At 39.7% G+C, this 23,548-nt stretch overlaps 14 protein-coding genes across 14 annotated transcripts; 9 read left to right on the plus strand and 5 right to left on the minus strand.

Moving 5' to 3' along the window:
- Positions 1-41: 41 nt before the first annotated feature.
- C5L36_0B04920 (uncharacterized protein) lies at positions 42-1,049 on the plus strand (the record flags this gene model as incomplete). The annotated part of the gene is made up of 1 exon (XM_029464861.1): positions 42-1,049. One exon carries the CDS (start codon positions 42-44, stop codon positions 1,047-1,049), a length of 1,008 nt encoding a protein of 335 aa, XP_029320720.1.
- A 2,043-nt stretch (positions 1,050-3,092) lies between these two features.
- On the plus strand, positions 3,093-4,880 carry C5L36_0B04930 (uncharacterized protein; the record flags this gene model as incomplete). The annotated part of the gene is made up of 1 exon (XM_029464862.1): positions 3,093-4,880. One exon carries the CDS (start codon positions 3,093-3,095, stop codon positions 4,878-4,880), a length of 1,788 nt encoding a protein of 595 aa, XP_029320721.1.
- An 830-nt stretch (positions 4,881-5,710) lies between these two features.
- On the plus strand, positions 5,711-8,164 carry C5L36_0B04940 (uncharacterized protein; the record flags this gene model as incomplete). The annotated part of the gene is made up of 1 exon (XM_029464863.1): positions 5,711-8,164. The coding sequence occupies one exon, from the start codon at positions 5,711-5,713 to the stop codon at positions 8,162-8,164; it is 2,454 nt and encodes an 817-aa protein (XP_029320722.1).
- Positions 8,165-8,480: 316 nt separating this feature from the next.
- C5L36_0B04945 (uncharacterized protein) lies at positions 8,481-10,625 on the plus strand (the record flags this gene model as incomplete). Its single annotated transcript, XM_029464864.1, has 1 exon — positions 8,481-10,625. The coding sequence occupies one exon, from the start codon at positions 8,481-8,483 to the stop codon at positions 10,623-10,625; it is 2,145 nt and encodes a 714-aa protein (XP_029320723.1).
- A 99-nt stretch (positions 10,626-10,724) lies between these two features.
- On the minus strand, positions 10,725-11,714 carry C5L36_0B04950 (uncharacterized protein; the record flags this gene model as incomplete). Its single annotated transcript, XM_029464865.1, has 1 exon — positions 10,725-11,714. One exon carries the CDS (start codon positions 11,712-11,714, stop codon positions 10,725-10,727), a length of 990 nt encoding a protein of 329 aa, XP_029320724.1.
- Positions 11,715-12,027: 313 nt separating this feature from the next.
- C5L36_0B04960 (uncharacterized protein) lies at positions 12,028-12,624 on the plus strand (the record flags this gene model as incomplete). Its single annotated transcript, XM_029464866.1, has 1 exon — positions 12,028-12,624. One exon carries the CDS (start codon positions 12,028-12,030, stop codon positions 12,622-12,624), a length of 597 nt encoding a protein of 198 aa, XP_029320725.1.
- Positions 12,625-12,734: 110 nt separating this feature from the next.
- Positions 12,735-13,172, minus strand: C5L36_0B04970 (uncharacterized protein; the record flags this gene model as incomplete). The annotated part of the gene is made up of 1 exon (XM_029464867.1): positions 12,735-13,172. The coding sequence occupies one exon, from the start codon at positions 13,170-13,172 to the stop codon at positions 12,735-12,737; it is 438 nt and encodes a 145-aa protein (XP_029320726.1).
- Positions 13,173-13,483: 311 nt separating this feature from the next.
- On the minus strand, positions 13,484-14,212 carry C5L36_0B04980 (uncharacterized protein; the record flags this gene model as incomplete). Its single annotated transcript, XM_029464868.1, has 1 exon — positions 13,484-14,212. The coding sequence occupies one exon, from the start codon at positions 14,210-14,212 to the stop codon at positions 13,484-13,486; it is 729 nt and encodes a 242-aa protein (XP_029320727.1).
- Positions 14,213-14,666: 454 nt separating this feature from the next.
- C5L36_0B04990 (uncharacterized protein) lies at positions 14,667-15,614 on the plus strand (the record flags this gene model as incomplete). Its single annotated transcript, XM_029464869.1, has 1 exon — positions 14,667-15,614. One exon carries the CDS (start codon positions 14,667-14,669, stop codon positions 15,612-15,614), a length of 948 nt encoding a protein of 315 aa, XP_029320728.1.
- A 302-nt stretch (positions 15,615-15,916) lies between these two features.
- C5L36_0B05000 (uncharacterized protein) lies at positions 15,917-16,288 on the minus strand (the record flags this gene model as incomplete). The annotated part of the gene is made up of 1 exon (XM_029464870.1): positions 15,917-16,288. The coding sequence occupies one exon, from the start codon at positions 16,286-16,288 to the stop codon at positions 15,917-15,919; it is 372 nt and encodes a 123-aa protein (XP_029320729.1).
- Positions 16,289-16,572: 284 nt separating this feature from the next.
- C5L36_0B05010 (uncharacterized protein) lies at positions 16,573-18,273 on the plus strand (the record flags this gene model as incomplete). Its single annotated transcript, XM_029464871.1, has 1 exon — positions 16,573-18,273. The coding sequence occupies one exon, from the start codon at positions 16,573-16,575 to the stop codon at positions 18,271-18,273; it is 1,701 nt and encodes a 566-aa protein (XP_029320730.1).
- A 663-nt stretch (positions 18,274-18,936) lies between these two features.
- On the plus strand, positions 18,937-21,366 carry C5L36_0B05020 (uncharacterized protein; the record flags this gene model as incomplete). Its single annotated transcript, XM_029464872.1, has 1 exon — positions 18,937-21,366. One exon carries the CDS (start codon positions 18,937-18,939, stop codon positions 21,364-21,366), a length of 2,430 nt encoding a protein of 809 aa, XP_029320731.1.
- Positions 21,367-21,445: 79 nt separating this feature from the next.
- Positions 21,446-22,495, minus strand: C5L36_0B05030 (uncharacterized protein; the record flags this gene model as incomplete). Its single annotated transcript, XM_029464873.1, has 1 exon — positions 21,446-22,495. The coding sequence occupies one exon, from the start codon at positions 22,493-22,495 to the stop codon at positions 21,446-21,448; it is 1,050 nt and encodes a 349-aa protein (XP_029320732.1).
- Positions 22,496-22,801: 306 nt separating this feature from the next.
- On the plus strand, positions 22,802-23,263 carry C5L36_0B05040 (uncharacterized protein; the record flags this gene model as incomplete). The annotated part of the gene is made up of 1 exon (XM_029464874.1): positions 22,802-23,263. One exon carries the CDS (start codon positions 22,802-22,804, stop codon positions 23,261-23,263), a length of 462 nt encoding a protein of 153 aa, XP_029320733.1.
- Positions 23,264-23,548: the final 285 nt, after the last annotated feature.

Consider the following 23,548-nt stretch of genomic DNA (forward strand, 5'->3'; position numbering starts at 1 on the left):
ATCAGATTGGCGAAAGGCCATTTACTACAACCTCTATCGACATGCCCGTTCCAACTAAAGACATTGATAAGATAGTGAAGCTTTTGCAGAAAGAAAACTCTAAAGTTGTATTCTTTGTTGGTGCCGGGATTTCAACAAATTGTGGAATTCCTGATTTCAGATCTCCTGAAACAGGACTATATGCTAATTTAAGGAAGCTTAGTTTACCATACCCTGAAGCCGTTTTCGATATTGAATATTTTAAGAATAAGCCAAAGGCATTTTACACTCTTGCTGATGAATTATTTCCAGGAAAATTTGCTCCTAGTAAATTTCATTACTTGATTAGATTATGCCAGGACAAAAATCTGTTGAAACGATGTTATTCGCAAAATATCGACACTTTAGAAAGAATTGCTGGGGTAGAGGATGATAAAATTGTCGAAGCTCATGGTTCATTCGCTTCAAACCATTGTATTGAATGCAATACTGAGATGTCAAAAGAAAAACTTCGGGAGTTTATGAATAGGGGAGAAATACCTAGTTGTCTTGAATGTCAGGGATATGTAAAACCAGATATAGTTTTCTTTGGCGAGGCTCTTCCCACTAAATTATGGGACTTATGGGAGGAAGACGTTGATGACATGGATATTGCAATTGTTGCTGGAACATCACTTGCAGTTTACCCGTTTGCTAATTTGCCTGCGGAGGTAACTAAAAAGGCTACGCGTGTATTGATTAACAGAGAACTCTGTGGTGACTTTGAATTGTCTCCAAGAAAAACAGATATAGTACTCCTTGAAGATTGTGATTCTATTGCAGAGACGATATGTGAAAGATTGAATTGGTCTAAGGAGCTAGAACAACTTGTAGCCAAAGGTAAGTCTCAAATTGGCGGTACAAGGTATAAGGGTGACGAGACAGCGGTTGAACTCGGGGAACTTATTTCTGAAAAGGTATCTAAAGCAATTTTAAAGGAAGAGGGTCAAGAAGGAGATAGAAAGGATGGGGAAAAAGAGGAGGATATTTGTGCCTTAGTCGATGCCATGGAAAATGTCAAGGTTGACTGATTTGATTATTTGTTATCGTGCTTTTATATTTTCCAATTTTCATCTTTTTTAGACTATCAAGTTATTCTATAGATAATTTTGTTTAAGAATATCAATTTAGCAGCACTTGGTCTGTGGACAACCATTTCTCTAATCGCATTACGCTATCGACATTCCACTAGTAATAGAACCAACTTCTAATACAAACAAACTTGGTCAAAAATTCCTTGTTTTTTACTCCTCTACCAAATTTGAAGGGATTTTTTTCATCTCATTGCGCTATCTCTGTATTCGAAATGGGCTTTATCTTAGTAATCATATGCAGCATTGATGCAGGGAAAAGTATTTTACTCATTACTGAAATACCATATCTATACATTTTGGTATCAGTATTATACAAACACAATGTTTAAGTTAATGACCATGTCGTGCAAGTATTGGTCCCTGTACATCACCAGAAGCAAAAACAAATTAAAAATCTACAGAATTTAGAGAGGTCTACATAGGGTTGCCATTCTGGTTTAAGTATATTGATTGTATCGACCTAAAAGTATTGGATGATTCATTAATGTTGCTACCCAAAGCTGTTAGAAAAAGATGGTGAGGTTATTTCAATAATAGAATCAGACCTATTATTTCTTGAACTTCATCAATTTGCGCATGTAGTCGATATGTTGCCTCTCAGGAAAAATCAATTTTGTTTATAAACATATTAATATAAAATATGGATAGCCAGGAGATCTAATGTTCATGAATATCCGTGCGTCTTTGGACTTTCAGCTAGTTGTGAGAAACCCAATTGATACTAAATTCAAGGTCATATCATTTTTTAAGTTATCTTTTTTATGAAAACAATGTGAGAAAAGAACAAAGAAGTATAGTATAATCTACTATTGGGGACAGGAATCATTTATTTTACCTAGACACGTCACTTGCCACTTGTATCTGCAAACGTCGGTTATGGCAGTACGTTGATTGATATAGGGTTTGTACCGTAGATGCTGACCGGCACTTCTCAAGTATTTTCATATCTTTGCAAGAAAGATAAATGTCAAACTGTATGTTTGTTACTGCTGAATTTGGAATGATAAATGTATTCAAATTATTATTCATCCTGTTATCTGGTGATACCACAGAACATAATGCGTGGATCTCGCCCAGAGAGATGACCGAAATGTCTATTATTTACAAAATACATCGTATGCTTCCTTAATCGTACTTGGTGAATTACGAAGGTCAATTCGGCATAACAAATCAATTTTATTATGCTAAGGAATAAAACAGAGAATAAAAGTGCTTTTCTTTGTTTTTATCTGATTCAACTCGTATGTTCCCCCAAAGGCTCAAACACAAAGCAGGAGTCGTTGAGTTTGACATGGATGCCTTTGAAGATCCACAATTTTAAGAGATCTCTAAAAAAATGCTTGGATTTGATCAGCTTTCGGGGAAAGGAATTGATAATATTGTTTCCTTGGAACTTTCCTCTTGGGAAATGTCTTATAATGCAAAACACTTGTCAAATAAATCGAAATATGGACATAATTCGGTTGTGCAAAATCTCGAAACAAAACGTTAGAGCTGTATACAAACCAATATAATACTTAACTACTACAAAAGTTTTAGTTTTGTTACTCATGGTGTGTCCAGTAAGAGCGTGTTTGATAGTACGTCTATTTTAGAAAGGTGGATTATACCGTGGTACTATGAATTGCTAAGAATCTCTGCAAATGAAACCGCAGATGTTTTAGTCATCAAGGAATGAGTCCCACTCCATGCACAAAACTCAATCGGTAATGAAACTATATGAAGAGATCTCATTGATCCAGACTATATATGAAGTTTGAATTTAGCCTAGCTTACTAGAAATTATTTTGAACTCTTATGTGTAAGGCATAAGAAACCGACTAGTCATTGTAGCTTGTAAAAAAAAAAGTAGCGATTGTATTGAGCTCGCATGGAATCTGTAATAGAGGTTGAGATTGGTTCAACACTTTTTTTTTTCACAACTTCTACATGTTTCATCAAGCAACCAAATTCCGTTTATCATAATTCTGCAACTATATAATGAACATATATGAAGGTAGAAGAATGGGGAGCGTCTCCTCAGTGGAGAGCAATAGCAGATCTTCCTTTTTCAGCCAATACGACTTTAACAACTTACCAACATTTGCATCATCTCAAACAAATTCAACTGGTTCAAAAAATAGCAATGTGCATCATAATACTTCTTTCACAACCAGAAACACTCCGTCTTCCAAGGTTGAATTGCCATTTTTACCAAATAGAGATGTTCCTAGTTATGTACTTGATGAAGCTAGGTTCCCTGATCCTACACTGAATAGAATTTTTTCAAACAAGGCTACCAATCCCATGTTTGGAAAAAGAGTATGGTCTACTAACTCAGAGAGAAGTAGTCACGGTGACAGAGAAGATCTGTATAATTCAGGCTTGTCTTCCAGCAATGAACTCATGGAATTAATTCAAAACTTCGGCTCTCTGATATACCTGCTTATCTGTAAAGGTGGAATATGGGGGTTATGGTTTCTGAATGCGCTGTCCAAAATGTTGTTGAAGAAAGTGAGAACTATACCAGAACCAGACAATAGCGAAAGAGACGAAAACTATGAAACTGTCATCAGTGCTGAAAGTACACCAATAAAGAAAGATGGGGAGGACAAGAACATTGAGACACCACTATTTTACCAAAAGTTGAGGTCACTAAACGTGTATGATAGACTAAGAGAAGAACAAGCGCAACCTTTGCACAAAGCTGAAAAGGTTAATTATAAGAAACCGAAACAACAGTATGGAACTCAATTCTTCAAAAATCCTTCTTCACGGATGAATTTAGAGACCGAGTATCTGAGGACAGCATTAAAACCGCTGAATTTACCAAGTGAAGATGTCTACTCAAAATCACAAAAGATAAAGGAGAACCTTTGTGCCATTTATTCTGAAGTTAGACAAAATCCTGCTAATCCAACATTCACTCGTTCCACTACAAGATTCAGAGATCTAGAATGGCTAGTTGATGATAATGAGGATTATTTGAACAATTTAGAGCGGACACGAAGATTCAAAGAATATCAAAACATTCTAGCCGAAAGGAAGAAAATGCAACAGATAATCCATTTATCGAAGCTCAAGGAAACTGGCTTCGGGGTTCGCAAACTAACAGGCGACCAAGTTGCAGAAATTGAAAAAATATGGGAGATTCAACCTAAGGACACAATTATCGACAAGTTTCGTATCAAGATTACATCCAGAGATTTACTTACATTATGCGATCGACATTGGCTGAACGACAACATTATTGATTTTTACTTACAGCTTGTCAAGGAAGATGTTAATTCCAGGAAACTGAATCAAATTCACATTTTTAGCACATATTTCTATACTACATTGAAAGAAAAGGGCTACATTGGTGTTAAAAAATGGGGGAAACGTGCTAAAGTGGATGTTTCTGAACTTGATATGGTTTTTGTTCCCGTTAACCTACATCAGACACACTGGGCATTGGCTGTTATTGATAATAAGAACGAAAGATTTTTTTATGTGGATTCTTTATTTGGTGATGGCACTGATATATTGTATTTACTAATGGATTACATGACAGAGGAAACAAAGAAAAACCATGGTTCCTTAAATAGAAGAAATTACTCTAATTACAGTGTGATTGGGAAGTATGAATGCCCGACTCAACAGAATGGTTATGATTGCGGTGTTTTCACATGTACTGCTGCTGATTACTTGTCTAGAAATAGAGAATTGGATTATAGTCAAGCTGATATGCCAGATCTTAGAAGAAGGATGGGATGGGAAATTCTCAAAGGGAAACTAATCGAACATTGAGGTGATTATTAATTTTGCAAAAAATTGTATAGGCTCAACAGGTATGTATTTTAAATATTTAAATTTCTGTAAGGCTTAAAAGGAAGCTATTATCGCAATGTTATATTAGGAAGAGGTAACCAGAGATTTGTAGACATACATACCAAAAAAGTATCAGATTCAGATTGATTTCGTCGCTGAAATCAACATATGAGTATTGTGCTTTTAATTATAACATTGAAAACATTCAGCAAGATATTCATAGTCTACGAATACAACATTATCAACGGGGATAGATAAAAGTCTATAATACCGATCACGTAGGATTTACAGAATCAAATGAAGAGTAATGGAACCACATTGTTTTGCACTTGTGTCACGTTTATACTTCGCCCAGTTCAACTACTTCTGTGAATAGTTGTAATTCTGAAAGAAATGTTATTCTTACCAGGGTTCTATCACTGTGTCAGTATGTTCCTTTTTTTTATACTAAAAGTAGAAAGCATGGATACTAGAACACGTAAATGTCCCCTGCAACGCTTGATTTTTCTTCAGCTGAAGGGTTTCACGAAATCGGTAGCTTCAGCAAGGTCACACGTGGCTAACCATGATAAATAAAATCTGGCGAGTTGATTTGGAAGACGTAACAGACTTATCCGAATACTAGGTTTTATCATTTTCGTTAACATTGTGAGAAAAAAAGAACAATACTGAAATATTTGAATCGAACCCAGTCTAACCAAAAAATAAGGAGCTCATCCTCATAAATTCTCAGCAGCCAATTTCTTCGTCCCCTGTTGTCTTTGAGAGCTTTTGTACCCAGAAAGGACAGCCTTAAGGAGTAGTACAGCATGACTATTGATATACCAGGTACAATTGCAACGACGCTTACACTAACTCCCCTACAGGAGAAGGCTATTTTTGGCGTCGACATACTAAAGAATATTAACGATGAAGCGTTGATCTCAGATTCCACCATGAGAATCTGGAAGAAGCTACAGGAGGGTGACGAAGGCCTGATATCTGGATGGATATCAAGCAAGGTGGTGACCAATGAGTTTGAGTATGCTATTTTACTAAGTGTACTTTCTTTATATCAGGTACGTAACTCCTCCGAAGTTGCTGATAGCTTTGATGCAACCAACCAGATCGTTTTGAATAGAATAGTGGAGAATGGAAGGAATGCATTACCTAGCTTCAGTAATTTAATTAGTTGGGACAAGTTGGATGACATTATCAGGGTTTTGATTCAAACTACTTTCAAAGACACGAACTCGTTTGAATCTTTCAGGGATAGATTTAACGTATTGGTTAAGTCTGCCAAAAGTAATTTTGGAACTATTATAATGTACCTTATCGGGTTCAATAAGTTCAAAGAGAGCAAGGCTGAACTTAAAAATATTTCAGAAAGCTTCAAGTCAGTCATAGATACTTACTATGCCCAGTTCAAGTTTCCTGATGCTACAAGATCTAACGCCTCTGAGGTGAACCAACTTATGGATTTAGTGATCTACATTGCTTCGGATCGATCATTAAGTGCTTACTTGAATATCCACTCATCTATCAACAAATATATTCACGTAACTTACCATAATGTTAAAGTGATGAAATTGTGGTGTTTAGAGGCATTAATCAATGGTTCCAACCTCGAGGCTAAATCTACATTCAGAACGTACATTAACTATATCAAAGATTATAAGGCCAAACATAATGGCGGGCTTTATGATATTATGGATGTTATTCACACTTTTCTTTTTACACTAGAAAAAATCAGTGAAAATCTTAGAGACCACGAGGAATACAGGGAGTTGAATAGTTGGGCCAAAGAGGCGAGACATATTATCGATGCGTTGTTTACCATCATTGGGACTGACAAAACAACTTATCACAGAAGCTTACGTAAGAAGCTTGCTGAAATTTACTACATCTGTGCAGTAATCAAGGAGAATTCACTGAAATTAGAATCCGAACCAGCTTCAAAAATTGGGATCATTTCTGAGTATTTGACTAGATCTGTATCTTATCTTTCTAATGATTTGAAGCTATTGCCCATATATGTTGCTTCAATATATTACAAACATTCCTATTATTTACACAAGCTGGGACTTCATAAAAAAGCCATTAAATATTGCAAAGAATCAATGAGACATCACCCGGATAAAATCAAATATATCAACTATTACGTTAAACTCCTAACAGGTGACGAAGATAACTTGGAGAAAGCGCTGCTCATATCACAACAAGTTATTGAGAACCTTCACGCAGTGGCTGATTCGAAACGATCAATGTCATGGAAGAATGATGCTTTGGAGTCATACCTAATTTTCTTGACATTATTAGGTGATTCAGCAATTGAGGTGTTAGGTCCGTTTTTCGGATTTATAAACAAAATATTTGAGAATCAAGAGTTTAGGGAACCTAAAGGTACAAGCAAGAATAGCGGTGAAGAGAAAGTGCTTAAAAATACAACACCAGCCTATTCTGTTGTCAATGGAAACAGCGAGGATATGGATGGGTGCACATCTTGTGCCCTTAGCGTAGACTCAATGAATAAAGGAAGTACATTTAAATCAGTTTTAAAAATAGGAAGTGGTAAGGGAAATAAAAAGGATCTTTCCGTGAAGGCTATCAGACGATCATTACATGTGCATCGGAAGAACTCATTATCTACTTCCTCATGTTCTCCTGGGAGTCAACACCACCCTGAAAGAGGCAAGACCAAAAATGCCATGCACAAGGAGGAGGAAATTCTATTATGTCACATGTGGCTGGTCTTGTCTCGACTCTTCCAAGCAAACGGATACGAGGTGGAAGCTTTACAATGTGTTGAGGAGGCTGAAGATCTTGCCAACACGCCAATCATGGAAATAGGTGTTTACGCACGTAAGGGGTGCGTTCTAGCGACTAGGGAAACACAAGAGGAAGTTAATCAGGGCTGTAAATATTTGGAGAAGTCGTTTACAATGTTGGAGGAAGTCAGCATAGAGAATAGTCTCCATATGCTTAATAACGAACCTAGATACACAGAATGGTCTTGCATACTCGAGAGCATAGTCGGTGTGGCGCAGGTTGCACGTGACCTGGAGCGAGCAGGAGATAGAAATGCTACGATCGACGTAGGTGTAGACAGAGAGAGTTCCCGTGCGAGAGCTGCACATGCGCAAAAGATGGCTCGTTGGTGTCTTCAACAAGTGGCACAGCACGACAACGCGACATTGCGTCTGCTGTTCTGCGACAACGACAATGTTGTGGCAGCGCAAGATACGGTGCACGGATGGCACGGTTTTGGTATTTATTGTATGTAGGAGAGGCACATTTCTTTTTTCGATGGTATGAAAAAAAGCTTTCTCTGTGAGGATGAACAGAGAATCAATTTTTTGGAGTTTGTTGAAGAGCAATCGGTTGACTCTACATCATGGTTATTGTTATCCACACTGTTATTGTTATATTTTTAATTATATAATAATTATTATTATTAGGATTATTGATAGTATCACTCTTGTTTACATCTACTACCACCACCACCACCACTACAACAACAACAACAACAACTACTACTACCACCACACATAGTATAATACATTGCATATAAGAGGCTCTGTAGGATTGAAATAGGTAATCATGACAGACAAGTTAATGAGCATGCTCCAACAGGCCACCTTGCATGCAGAGAAGGAGCGAACGTTTGGAGACTCTATACAAGAATCTCCTCAGATGAACCAACAAGAAGCGTTATTGATGTCGATGTTAAGGGACACCCAAAGTGAGCAAACCAAGGGGGAAGAGAAGCTAGATCAATCGAACGAGAAATCTAGCCAGATGGTCCAAGAGCAGGATGCATGTGATACTGAGTCAGATCTCGAAGCTGGAGCAATTTCCAGACTGAGAAAGATAATATACACGCCGCAGTTTTTGCTGTCTTTAGAATCATCGCCTTTGGTCCCCAGGGCTTCGTACTGGGTATCTGAATTACCCCCAATTGAGTTTTTCAGGCTCTCCCAATCGAAAGGCGGGGACCACCTTCGTCAGAGAAGGAAGTCTTCCAATGGATCTTCCTCGAGAGAGGACAGAAAATCGCAACGTGCCCGTCAGAAGGAAAACAAAAAGAAGGGCCAAAAACATGAACAAGTTATTGAGGAAGAACATCCAGATTGGATGGATAGTAAAGATGTAAAGACTGGTAATAGCATTTTGGATTTTGAAATTTGGAGGTTGAAGATGAGGATAGAGACTGCCAAAAGAAATGGCGAGCCTATAAATCCTGAAGATGAGCTAGAACTACAGCAACTTCAAAAAAGTTCCAAGATAGTAGTTGGTGCCGATACCAAGGGAGCACACCAACTAATTGACAGGGACAATGATGGTGGAAGTAACAAGGAAGACGGAAGTGAGAAGGAAAAGCTCAACCATAAACATCACATCATATCAGCCGATGATCAATTTGAGTTACTTTCAGATTTACCCTCCAAAAATAATGTTAACAGCATAGACGATGTATTTATTAGAGAGAATAACAGTTCTAATAGTATTAATAGAAACAATAGTACTCCTAAAAGTACAGTGAACACCTTACAATCGGGTTTTTCCTCTTTTTTTGATTCTCCAGTATCAAAGGAACAGACCGTCCCACATGCAGATGACAAGAGGTCGTCGAGACTTATGTCTATTCTTGCAGATACACCCTCCTCAGATTCTCCATCAAGACAACAGCCCAATTTATCTTCTCCGTTGCCATCAGTCGCTGCAAACTCATCCTTTGCTCCAAAAAAGGAGAGTGACAAGCTGTTTTTCCAATCTCTGATGGAGAAGAGCTCCCCACAGCCCCCACAACTACCAGATATTGCTTCAAGTATTACATCCATGTCTCAACAACTTCCTCAACAGGCACAACAATTACCACAACAAGCGAGAAACATGGGTGGTATGAACCAATTGGGCCGTGGAAATGATATAAACAATATGCACCTAGGCATGAATCCGTTTATGAATCCCCAGTTTGCACAGCTACCACCACAAATCCAACAACAGCTTATCCAGCAACACAAATTGCAGCAACTTCAGTTTATGCAAATGCAAATGCAAATGCGTATGCAAAATCAACAACAACAACAACAACAACAACAACAACAACAACAACAACAACAACAACAACAGCATCCGCAACAGCTCCAATCGACTCCGAGTTTACAACATCTTACCCAACCTTCCCAATCTCCAGGAATGAGTAATTCGCCTCTATACAATTCTCCTCGCTTCAAGAGTGCGCAACTGAATCACTCTCCACATGGTCTAAATGCTCCATCGAACTACTCGCCGCACGCTCAGCACACTCCATTAAGAAACTCACCTCAAATGAGCTCTACAACACATCATCAACAATTACAACCACAACCAGAACCGTTGCATCCATATCAGCAGCAACTTACATCACCAAGCCAACTAGCACAATTGCCATCACAACAGCAGCAATCAGTGAATAATGGCAATACACCAGTACAATCTCATTTACCCTACGGTGCACATCATAGCATGCCAGGCATGACACCAAACCATCCATTGATGAAGCTTCTCAGTAAAAATAAAAGAAAATCCATTAGCGATTCAAAGGAAGCATCGCCGTCACCTCCACCCCAATCTAATCAAGCAATGCAAAACCAGTTGCCGCCTGGAATGTATGGAATGCCGAATGTCGATATGCTCAATGTTTCAACCGTTCAAAATACGCCAAACTTTTCTTCGAACACAGGCAGGTATGTTCAACGATAAATGTGCTCAAGAGAATTTTTTTATTCCTATACTCTATCTAGAAAAATTATCTAGTTTTTTTTTTCAATTTCTCTGTTATAATATTTATTACTAAATTATCTATAGCACATTACATAAATTGTACATGCAATTCAATATCTGTACACTCTCGTTGCAGCCATTGGAAACCCTCATGTCGGCCTTCCACAATATCTGTGAGATCTGGTTTTTCTGTAGTGTAGATAGTGTTGGGTCTTTAATGAGTAATTCATCATGAATTCCCAACAAGACAAATGAAGCCGAATATCCTTGCGCAATGAGTGAAGACTCTGTGAATTTAGCTACTTGTGACAAATTCTTTGATTTCAGCACGGTGATGGTCTCTTTAATCAACGAGTCAGGTAACTCACCAAACAATTCTTTGATTTTCAAATTTGTGGAATCATTGAAAACGGTCGATACGCATTGCAATAGATTAACAGCTCTTCTCAAATCACCTTCCGACACATCCAAGATTTCGTTCAATTCATCATCTCCGATTCCCAAGTTTTCCTGATTGGCAATATACCGTAACCTCTGCAGCCCTAACTCCTTATTCAAGCTCTTGAATCTGAATTTTGAACATCTCGATGCCAATGGATCGATGATCTTTGTGACATAGTTGCAGATTAAGCAGAATCTCGTGACGTTGGCATAATTTTCCATTGTCCTACGCAATGCACTCTGCGCATCAGATGTCATGGAATCCGCTTCATCTAGAATAATCAACTTGTATGGCGGACATGGATATTTCTCCCTATCTTCAGCGGTAGGATTGGAGACTGCCAACCTGGCAAAATTCTTAATTCGATCACGTACAATGGAGATCCCCCTCTCATCGGAAGCGTTCAGCTCCAAGACTCTGGAAGAAATCAAGTTTGGCCCGTACAACTCGTGGGCCAGTGCAAGAATCGTCGATGTTTTACCTGTACCTGGAGGCCCATAGAAGAGCATATGTGGTAAATTTGCCGTATGTAACGATTTCTCTAGAATATTGGTTGTATTAGATTGGGAGGCAACATCTTTCAAAGATTTCGGACGATATTTCTCAATCCACGGTTGTTCCGACATGTCTCGGACAGTTAACTGCTAGCGGGTCAGTTATGAGTAGAGAACCTATGATGACACAAGGAGTTTCAGGCAATGTGAAGATGATTGACATGTCGAGATGAAAAGATGAACTTTCGCGTTTTGCACCTTCATCCTTTCACTGGGAAACACAGGTCAATTTTAAAATGAGGTGCCTTTCACAGAGAGAAAGAGAGAGGGCCATAAATGGAGGCGTCCAAGGTACAAAGTGGCAAGACAAGTACACGGACGAGTGTTGAAACATAGATAGACACGTATTCATCGACATACATATACGCAGATTGGGGAAAAAAAAATGGACAACGAACACAAGGAAGACGGCGGAATGTCTTTGCAAATGAGTAAGATCAAAAAGATCATAAAGCTCGATCCTGAACATGTTTCTTCCACGGAGTCGGCGAACTATGTCTTAGGAGCTGCCACGGAGCTATTTATCAAGCAGCTTGTGATGGATGCGTCGACAGTTACCAAGAGTAAGGGGCGGAAGAAGGTGATGTACGACGACATTCAGAAGGTTGTGAGCAGCGTCGACATATACACGTTTATGAAGGACATAGTGCCGAAGACGGCACCTATTGGAGAGTTGTTGAGGAGCCGTGCAATTCGATTAAGAGAGGAGGATGCTATGCGTGTGTCGAGCAAGGGTGACGAGACTGGAGAAGGAGAGGGTCGAGAGGGGCTGGCAGGGGACGGAGCTGGTGCAGAACACGAGGACGAGGGCGATGGTTTGGTGACGGGGGAGAGAGAAGAGTGTGCTGGCCTTGCTGAAGATGGCGACGAAGCCATGGAGGTTGATACGGTTGTTGATGCTGATGCTGGTAGTGGTGAACGGGTGCATGAATCCGGGACCACTACAGATACTGGAGAGCTCACGCATAGAGGGGCTGTGTAGAATAGTTATATGTACAAGACATTATACATGTTTATATATGAGTATATGTTTATAAATGAGTATGTATTTGTATGTAGACGATGGATCAATAAATAGAGTCAGAGACACAGTTAGTACTTCTCAATATATGTTTCTGTCTTGACGAACTTCACGTCGCCTGTTTCCACATACTCCTTCACCTTGTCGAGCCAGAGACGCCCGTCGGTGACGCCCGTGTACCCCCGGAAGGTGTTCTTTGGCACAGGCACACTGGCAGAGACAAGCGGTTTCAGCGGGGTGGCCATGTCCGCTGGAGGAACAAACGTTCTCACCCGGTTGTAGTCGATCATGTACTTACCCTTGTCCGAGAGACGACCAATACCAGACGACCTGGTACCCTTGTAGAAGTTCTTGTTCCCCTGCTTGGTGGATAAAGGAACCCTCTTGTTTCCCGACTTGGACTGGCCGTAAAAGAGGGTGCCGTCCTTGTACGTCTTCCAAGGACGTCTTAGAAGAGCCGATGCAGACGAGTGGAATGAACGTTGTGTTGGGGCACTGAAAGAGTACATCTCTATTTGGTATCTTGGGATTGATGAATGTCTGTTACATGGAATGTTTCCCCAAATGGCACAGTGTACTTGTCTCCATTACCTTGATATGCCCCTTGTTTTTTTTTTCCTCCATGAGTTTCCCCAGCGATGTTGAAAAAATGGCCACAAAAAAAAAACCCGCTTTGATATTTCTGTGAGTTGCCGTTTTGGGCAATGCGATCAAAATGAGAAAAGGGAGATTTTCTTATACACTCTATAGAATAAACCATATAAGGAAGGATCGATAGAATATGGTATTGACATCGTAGACGGTAGAAAAGGTAGAATCACTAAACATACACGCCCGGTGTGGGTTCAAAGGCGTCTCTCTCTGCGACACGCTCGACAGGGAGACGGGCGGCGTCCAAGAGGGCGTATGCGGCGTCCATGTTCCATCCATCGTAGACACTCACAGCATAGTAGTCAATCTCCGTCTCGGGGAGCATGTTTACGAGGAACCTCACAAAGGGGTTGGTGTCATTGACACTCGGGAGCTCTTCACTGTCTCCCCCTTTGCCACGCCTTGTGTCGGCCACGTCGTGATCATCATCATCATCATCATCAAGGTGTAACCCGCTTAGTGTTTGATTCCCCCAATGCAGAACGCGTTCTTCGACAAGAGTGGCATTCTCACCATGCCAGAGACCTCTGTCCTTGGCATCAAAGACGATGATCTTGGTATACTGCTCATGTTCGATTAGCTTGACGAGCTCCTTGATGAACAACGACTCGCATCCTGGAATAATGGGCGAGTGGAGCTGTAAATAGTCAACACGAGGTTCACTGGTTCCACCATGGCCTCTATAGAGGTGGAGCGGTCTTGCCAAGTCTTTACGTTTCCCAATGACTCTATTAGACGCCTCTCCGACCGACAAGTCTGGCCCCACAAACGGATATTGGTATGTGCTGTAAATGGTCGTTTTGGCCAGCTGGTCCTTCCTGAAGTCCACGGCAAGCTGGATGGCTATTTGAGGAACGTTCCCCATGGCCACCAATGGCAGAGCGAGAGTCTTGTCCATATCTGTATATTGGAGACACACTGTTGTTGTTCTGTCTATATATGTGGAAATTAAGCGTGGAAGAGTTAAGAAAACAAATCTATTGACAGAGCAATCAACCAGTAAACTGTTTAATTAATTCTCCTTCCAAATTTTTAGTCAATAATTAACTAGACACTATCCAGTCAATCCGTTAGTTAATAAACGAGTAAATACGATCAAATACTCGATTTCCTTGAAACTATGGAATGATTTACCGGTTCACTGTCATTCGCATAGAGAGGCAAAAAAAAGGGGGGAAAGAGAAAAAAAACTTTTGTTTCTTTAATGAAATTTTCTTTTCATTTCTTTTTTCTTTTTTTTCTTTCAATCAGTTCATTTCAGTTTATGTAAATGGCATAACTAGTTTGATTCACGAGTTGAGACATCAATCGTCTATTCACCGTCTCTTTAATCACTATCACTGTATATTGCAATGTCTATGGATGAAAACACATCATTAGAAACATTGAGAGACGTTCTTGTCAATGCCAGCGGGAAAACTCCACTGGCAGATCGGTTTAGAGCTCTCTTTTATTTGAAATCCATTGGTACTGAATTCAAGGAAACCCCAGAGAGAGCCAGAACAGCCATAAAGTACATTGCCGAGGCGTTTGGGGACAGTTCGGAGCTGTTAAAACATGAGGTTGCCTATTGTTTAGGCCAGACTCATAATCTTGAGTCAGCTCCAATTTTGAGAGACGTGTTGGCCGACAAACACCAACAGTGTATGGTGAGACATGAAGCAGCTGAAGCTCTAGGAGCCTTGGGAGACAAAGACTCGCTTGAGATATTGTCACGGTACTTCCAAGACCCACAGGAAATGGTTGAGATCAAACAAACCTGCGAGTTGGCAATTGAGAGAATCAAGTGGGAAAATTCCAACTTAAGTAAAGAGGAGATCTTACAGAAGTCCCTCTACGAGTCGGTCGATCCTGCACCCCCTCTGCCACTGGACAAGTCCACCGACAAAGTCGAGAACTTACAACGGATCTTAAACGATACAAACGAGCCACTGTTTCAAAGATACAGAGCAATGTTTCGTTTGAGAGATTTGGGGACTGACGAAGCTTGTCTTGCTTTAGCGTCTGGCTTTAGTGATGATTCGGCCCTCTTCAAACACGAAATCGCTTACATCTTTGGTCAAATGTGTAATCCAGTCACTGTTCCAAGTTTGGTCGATGTTGTCCAGCGCCAAAATGAAGCTCCAATGGTGAGACACGAGGCTGCCGAAGCTTTGGGATCTATTGCAACCTCTGATACGTTGCCTGTCTTGAAGGCTCTCTTGAAGGACAACGACGAGGTCGTTAGAGACAGTGCAGTAGTGGCTCTGGACATGTGGGAATATGAAAACAGTGGCGAAATCGAGTACGCCAAGGTGTAATTGTATTAAAGTGTCCTTCAATCTTATATCTTATACCGTATACTCTCTAGTTGCTTCGACCCCCAAGCTCCCTCATCTCCACCCCCCAACGCCTTTAAACTCTTTTCTCATTACTTACTGCCACTCTACAATGTACCAGTGGACTGTCCGCTAACTAAAACAGCTACCTGGGGTTGTACTCTTTACCTTTATCTGTCCTTTTCTTTTCTCTAATTTGGTTTGAAAAAAACAATTAAAATATACACACATGAGAGAATTCTATAGATATTAACAGCACTTATACAGTTCGAAACCCAATAAAATCAGTTGTTCGTTCTGAATTTATATCCACACTTGGTACATGTATAGAAAACAGTAGCACCTTCATCGGCCGATCTAAGTTGTAAAGTATGATATTGCATTTCATCATGTCCACATTGAGGACACTTTTCCTTGATTGTTGCACCGTCTTCTATTTCGTCGTGTTTGAGGGTGGTTTTCACTAGCGACTTTCTGGATTTCAAAGCAGAAGGGAAGGCATCTGGTGATGTGTGGGTGACAACCTTTAGCTTGCTGAATTGGTTCGATGGGTATTGTTTTCTGCAGACTGAACAAGTTAGATGTTGTTGGTGTGAAATGGAATCAAGTAAGTTACCACAGGAAGTACAGAAAATAAGAGATCCAACAGCTGACATCCTCTAAATATAACGGTTCTTCCTCTTGCTGGGCTTTGGCAGGTTGCACGTTCCCTTAAACGATAAATTGATTAATAACTTTACACTTTTGAAAAATCAAACTTGAAAAATTAAACGGAAAAAAAAAATGTTTTCATAAAAGAGAAAAAGAAGGGGAAAAAAACGAGAATCTCCTTGGATTTCATCATCACCAATTTTTTTCAGATGTTTTCGACATTTGCATTTGAACAGCCTCTTAGTGGCAAAGGAACCTTATTGAAACTTCCAATAGAACCAACTAAACCATGGCACACCCACAACAGATGTCTATGCCCATGCCTGATATGTCCAATGCCATCATGGCACAGGATGAGCTTGGCCGTCCATTTATTATCGTTAGAGATCAGTCCAACAAAACCAAGACTTCTGGTTTGGAGGCATTGAAATCGAATATTCAAGCAGCAAGGCAGGTGTCGGATATCTTGAGGACATCACTTGGGCCAAGAGGTCTAGACAAAATCTTGATTTCTCCAGATGGCGATATCAACATCACAAATGACGGTGCCACAATTTTATCCGAAATGCAGATTGATAATGAAATTGCCAAGCTATTAGTTGAACTATCCAAATCCCAAGATGACGAAATTGGTGACGGTACTACCGGTGTGGTAATTCTAGCCGGCGCGTTGCTCGACCAGGCGTTGAAGTTGGTTGAAATGGGTATACATCCAATCAAGGTTGCGAACGGTTATGAGAAAGCTTCAAAAATTGTTTCCAGCCATTTGGATGAGATTGCCGATGAGATCTTCATCGACACAGAGCACCTTGAAAATAACCTCTTGGAGTCGAGTGATTTATTCAAGGCTGCTAAAACTTCCCTAGGCTCTAAGATTGTTAACAAAAATCATAACCAATTTGCTAAAATGGCAGTTGAATCGGTCCTAAAAGTTGCAGATTTGAATAGAAATGACGTTGATTTTGAACTAATTAAGCTTCAAGGAAAGTTAGGTGGTCCAATCTCTAATTCTAAAACAATCAATGGTGTGTGTATAGATAAAGATTTCTCACATCCTCAAATGCCTAAGGTTGTCAACAATGCCAAAATTGCAATTCTATCGTGTCCATTTGAACCACCAAAACCAAAGACAAAACATAAGTTGGAAATTTCTAACGTTGATGAATTCAAATCTCTACAAAAATACGAATCAGATAAATTCACAGAAATGATTGAATCAATCAAGAAGTGCGGCGCTAATTTGGTGATTTGTCAATGGGGGTTTGATGATGAAGCGAACTCCTTGTTACTATCAAATAACTTACCAGCTGTTAGATGGGTGGGTGGATCAGATATTGAGTCAATTGCAATTGCTACTAAAGGTAGTATTGTTTCAAGGTTTGAAGACTTGACGCCTGAGAAGTTAGGATATGCAGACAAAGTTTACGAAGTTGAATTCGGTACTACCAGAGACAAAATGATAATTATCGAAAATGAGAAATTGATGAAAAATAACACCCAGGTTAACACTGTGACTAATTTAATCAGGGGTTCTAATAAGATGATTGTTGATGAAGCCATCAGGTCCTTACATGATTCTCTTTGTGTTGTTAGAAACTTGATTAAGGACAACAAAATAGTCTATGGTGGTGGTGCAGTGGAGACATCCTGTTCCTTAAAGATTATGGAAGAAGCAGATAAGCAGAAAGGAATTGACCAATATGCGTTTCGTGCCTTTTCTCAAGCCTTAGATGTGATTCCAATGTCATTAGCTGAAAATTCAGGTTATAATCCGATTGAGGAGTTGACAAAGTTGAAAGCGGCACAAGTCTCGCAAAAGAGCTCCAGGTTAGGTATTGATTGTCTTGGAAATAATACTAATGACATGAAGGACTTATTTGTTATCGAAACATACCTTGGTAAGAAGCAACAACTTTTATTAGCTACACAGTTAACTAGAATGATCCTTAAGATTAATAACGTTATTGTTTCTGGTAAGGATCAGTATTAACTTGAGTTTGATAATGTATAACTACAGATATAAATATATATGATATAATAAGATACACTGGGGTATAAATGTCGGTTATTGAGTCGACCTACATAAGATGATTGTTTTCATTCCTCATGGGAAGTCTGCCCGTTTGCTTTTTTGGAGCTTTCCCTCTTCAGCCTATCCACTATTTTAGGATCATAGAAACTCGACCATATACGTGCCGTACTATGGACACCCTTCGCAGAATTGTTTACTCTTCCCATAGACTTTTCCACTCCCTGCATGCTAGAAATTGTTGAATCCATTAACTCAGTTACCTTTTCAATTAGTTCGGCCCTGAGTTTAAGAAATAATGGCGAATATTCATGGTTTACAGTTGATTCTTCTAAGTCCTCTGACGTATATCCAGATTGAGTCATATTGAGCAAACGGTTCTTCTGCAGTGTTGTTCTGTCGTATTTTCTATCGTGTCCTTTTCCAACGGTGTTTTACTTTTCTACAGAGAGTCTCAACTTCAAGATCAAGCTGTGCACCAACACAAAGGGAAAAAAAAACATGTCGAGCCAACTGATCAGGAAGAGCCTCAATGGATTTTTCCTTCCATCACATCAAGATACAAATTGACCTCCGCCCTTGTATCTTGTGATTAAGTGTGTCGAACGATAGCCCGAGATCAAGATGCTAACTGTACAAAGCCGTGCATTAAGCAGTTTGTCCCGGAGTATAGCTCCAGTGACGCTGTTGATGCTCAAAAGAGGGTTGGCTACTTATTCATACACAGGAAGGAAACCCATCAATGAAGCAACAATCATCGAAAACTCAAACTTAGGGGAAGACACCAACATCAGTGATACCGGATTTATATTGAAAAGTAACAACAAAACCACTCTGTATATTGATCATATATGCTTTCCAAAGGAGTCAAAGTGGGACATTAAGCAGTTTATTTCTCCTTTGTTATATCCCTCTTCGGCGGAGGCTATAACCAAGTACGTTGCGGACTTAACATCGTCCTACAAGAACGTTGAGATTATTCCTATTCCGAGGGATGGTGGTGCTTTTGCAACGTTTGAATTACCAGCTGCAACAACACCACAGTTGTACAATAAATCTATCATTTACAATCTAAGTGAAAAGATTGTAAAGAAGCATAGGTTTTTTTTACGTATAGGCATTTTCCCCGTTAAAGGTATTCCTTGGGTTGAAGATATGGGCAGGTATGCTTCCAAGACTTTGAAAGTTAAGTTTGAAGGTGATGAATTGTCCCAGGAATCTTTATATGCAATGTTCAGAAGATACGGTAAGATATCCGACATTGTGTTGCCCAAACCAGGAGATATGGAAAGAGTGGCCTTGGTCACTTTTTGGAGTAATAGAAGCGCTATTTGCGCTAGACACTGTCTCACTGGCTCTGATGTTGGAGGCACTACAATACATATTCATTACAAGAAGAAAGTGAGTGACCATTGGTTACCAACATTTATCAGAGACCACCCTAGAATTGCAATTCCTTTGTTATTGGCTTTTGCTGCAGCAACCGCCGTATTGATTTTTGATCCGGTGAGAAGTTGGTTTATTAAGGAAAAAATTAAAGGTGAACTTGAAATAAACAGATACTTTTGGTTACAAGAAATGTGGAGGGGCTGGATCACCACAAGAAACAAAGTTAAGGGTTTATTGAACTATAAGCAAAACGAAGAGGCCGAATGGGAGTTATGGGGTGAAATCGACGACTTAATGGAGGAAAGAGAGAAGAAGGCCAAAGATCTGAAAATATGGTTGGAAGAAAACGTCAATTCAATGATTGTGGTCCAGGGGCCTCCAGGTAGCGGTAAGCGGCATTTGGTTAATACTATGGTATTAGAAGACCGTGAAAATGTTCTTTATTTTGATTGTGAAAATGTTATCAAATCTCGTAAAGACTACCAATTAATTCAGAGTTTTGCACACGAAATTGGATATTTCCCTGTTTTCTCCTTTGTCAGCAGTGTGTCTAGTTTCATTGACTTGGTTGTCAAGAGTTTAACTGGACAAAATTCTGGTTTAACAGAGACCAAAGAATCGCAGACCCAAGCAATGTTAACTTTATCAATTGGTGCAATACGTGATTTATCATTGCGCAGCTATCGTGAAATGTTATCCAATAATGCTGATTTCAATATGAAGGAAGAGGATTATTTACAGCAAAATCCTCATTGTAAGCCTGTTATTGTGATTGACAGGTACCAATCATCAAGAAAGAAGAACCAAAGCAATGCCTTCATATATCAACAGTTAGCAGAATGGGCAGCTAACTTAGTCCAATTGAATATTGCACATGTTATCTTTATAACCGATGATGTTGGGTCGGTTCAAGATTTAATCAGGGCTTTGCCTTCGGCTCCAATAAAGAGAATTGTTCTTTCAGACGCCTCTAAAACTGCTTCGAGTATTTACGTGAAACATGCTCTAGGTGAGGATTTTGTTAATCAAAACGAGTCTTATAGAGCCGAACTTGAAAAATACACCGACATGTTAGGTGGACGTATGAGGGATTTGCAAATGTTTGTTCGCCGTATCCGTAGTGGTGATTCGCCAAAAGAAGCGTTTGAAGGGCTGACACAACAATCTATTGAGCAACTATCCCAAGTATTTTTAGCAGGAACCCAAGATTACGGGTTTAATGTCTCTCAGGCATGGCAAATCATCAAACTTTTAAGTGAAAAAGAGGAAGTGCCTTATGACGATATTTTCCTCTTACCGATGTTCAAGGCCAATACATTTAAAATTTTACAAAGTATGGAAAACGTTGAACTAGTTCGATTAAACCGTATTGATGGTGTTATATCAAGTGTTCTCCCAGGTAAGCCATTATATTTGAGAGCATTCAAAGAGATGATGAATGATCCTGAAATTTACAAGGCCGTTCAGAAAGAATGTTTGCTGGGCATGATTGAATTTGAAACTAATAGAATTCGGAAGTTCATTGAAGAGTTGAATAAGTTTAAGGAGGTTCCGGAACCTAAGTTGTTCAAGGAGAGGCTACAATATTTGAGTGGCAAAATTGAAGGAGGTTCCAAAGTAATTACGGAATGTGAGAAAGAAATGATGAAACTGAAGGAAAAATGATTATATTATTACTTTTATTTAAATTGATTCGCATGTAGACACACCTTATTTATAACTCATAACCATAATATTATTTGTGTTAGCAAAGAAGCTTGAGCGCATCGGCTGCACTTAACCTGTGTTTATTCTCGTATTGGGTCAAACCAACGAATAGTTTTCTCAACGGACCAAATTCGGGAAGGTGTGGGTTTTTGAACAACCTGGGAATAATCTCTTCCAAAGGTTTTGCCGGTTTTTTGAAAAACGTCGTATTCATTGCTTCAAAGGAAGATAACCCCACACAATCCGACCAATCAGTTGGAGGTGATCCGAAAACAGATATAATGTTGGAAAGTAATACCAAGTCACTATTTGTTGCATCCGGATCGAAAACTTCCCTACCGTCTTCACTCAACAGTAAAGTCATTAGGATACCTACTGCCCATATGTCAACTTTATTTGAATAGTCCCTTTTAGATAGGAGTAGTTCTGGGGCTTTATAGAATCCTGTTGCAATATCTGTGAACTTCATGTTACAGGATTCCAGGCCATTGTTATCGGGTTCCTCGTAAGAGATACCAAAATCTATAATGACTGGTGATATTTCCTTGTCATTGGCTAGTAAAATGTTGTTGGGATTGATGTCTCTGTGGATAATCCCCAGATCGTGTATCCAAGAGAGCCCATTTAGAATACCATAGAGCAAACTTTTGGTTGTAGCAATGGGGACATTGTTGATCCTTTCTGGTGAAATGCTGCCATCGAGGTTGAACTTAGAACGTGTTTTAATGTTTTTCTTGATATATGCCGTCAATGATAAATCATAGTAGGGGAAAATCAATCCATACTCCACATTGTTGTAAATAACATCGACTAATGTCACGACGTTATTGGTGCGTCTGGTTGGACTACGTCTTCTGTGCTCTTCCAATTTCTGCAGTATTTGGATTTCGTTCCTAATGTTGTGAGGCGGCTTACATTCATCGGGATCAACTACTTTTAAGGCAAAAATGGAATAGTTCACCGGTTCCCCCATTCTTAACTCCGATTCCTTCCCTTCTACAACTCGTTCAATTTTAAACACATCCGAAAAACGCCCCCCACTGAGGCGTGATACAACTTTCCACTGCTTCCCCTCTAATTGGTCCATTAGTCAAGTCCACCGTACACAAAAAGCGGTTGGAATCGCTTTGGCAAGGAGAAACAAACATGTTCAAACATACAAGAAAAGAATCAAAACAGAAAATTAAAAGCATGAAAAAAAAAAAACCATATCCAAATAAACGGATAAAACTTCATATAATGACGATACTTATCTGCTGAGCCTCCAATTAAAGCCACTCCCTTATTTCCAGAGGCTCGTCACCTTGTGCCAGTGGAGACAAGAAGGCTTTGACGTAAATGAGGGTCTATTTTGTCTAAGGAAGAGAGGGATACTTAATATGGCCAGAGCTGCATGAGCGTACTAGACATCTATACAGACGGATCTTGTCGAAACAACGGCCACTGTGATGCCCGTGCTGGTTATGGGGTATATTTTGGACCACAGGACAGCAGAAACACGTATGGGAAACTTTCCAAACAATACCTGCAAAATTCCATCAATGCAGAGCTTATGGCTATCTACAATGCCTTACAGCTGATACAGAGAGAGATTGAAAGTATTGAGAGACGTCGGTCGTCCCCGATGCGATACAACATCAACATTGACTGTACAGAAGCTCTGCGGCTAATCACTAGAAGACAGAAATCAAGATACTCAAGCACCAACGAAATCGTCAAGGACTGTCTAGAGATGTACCATCCCCTAAAGAATGAATGTCTGGTTCAGTTCAGCCTAGTCAAGGGTCACAGTGGAATACAGGGGAACGAAATGGCCGATGCCTTAGCTGTGATGGGGTCTGTTCTTCCAGAATAACACTCTGCCGATATTAATCTTTACGTTGTACTACTATTATGCTATTTTCATGCAACTTTATTCTTCTTGCTCTACCACAATACTATTCCTACGCCAACTGACTCTTTCAAACTTGAGATATAGTGCTCTCACCCCGTTCATGTAACAAAAAACATTGACTGAGGGACTGGGAAAGAGGAATACCAAAACAATACCATGCGATGGTAAAAAGATACACAATGAGTTGCGTATTCACCCTGCAATATCCTCGACTCCACCACATAGAGCTTATTAGTTGAATCAACT

Source organism: Pichia kudriavzevii, chromosome 2 (assembly GCF_003054445.1).
Source record: "Pichia kudriavzevii chromosome 2, complete sequence".
In the NCBI taxonomy this organism is placed as follows: domain Eukaryota; kingdom Fungi; phylum Ascomycota; class Pichiomycetes; order Pichiales; family Pichiaceae; genus Pichia; species Pichia kudriavzevii.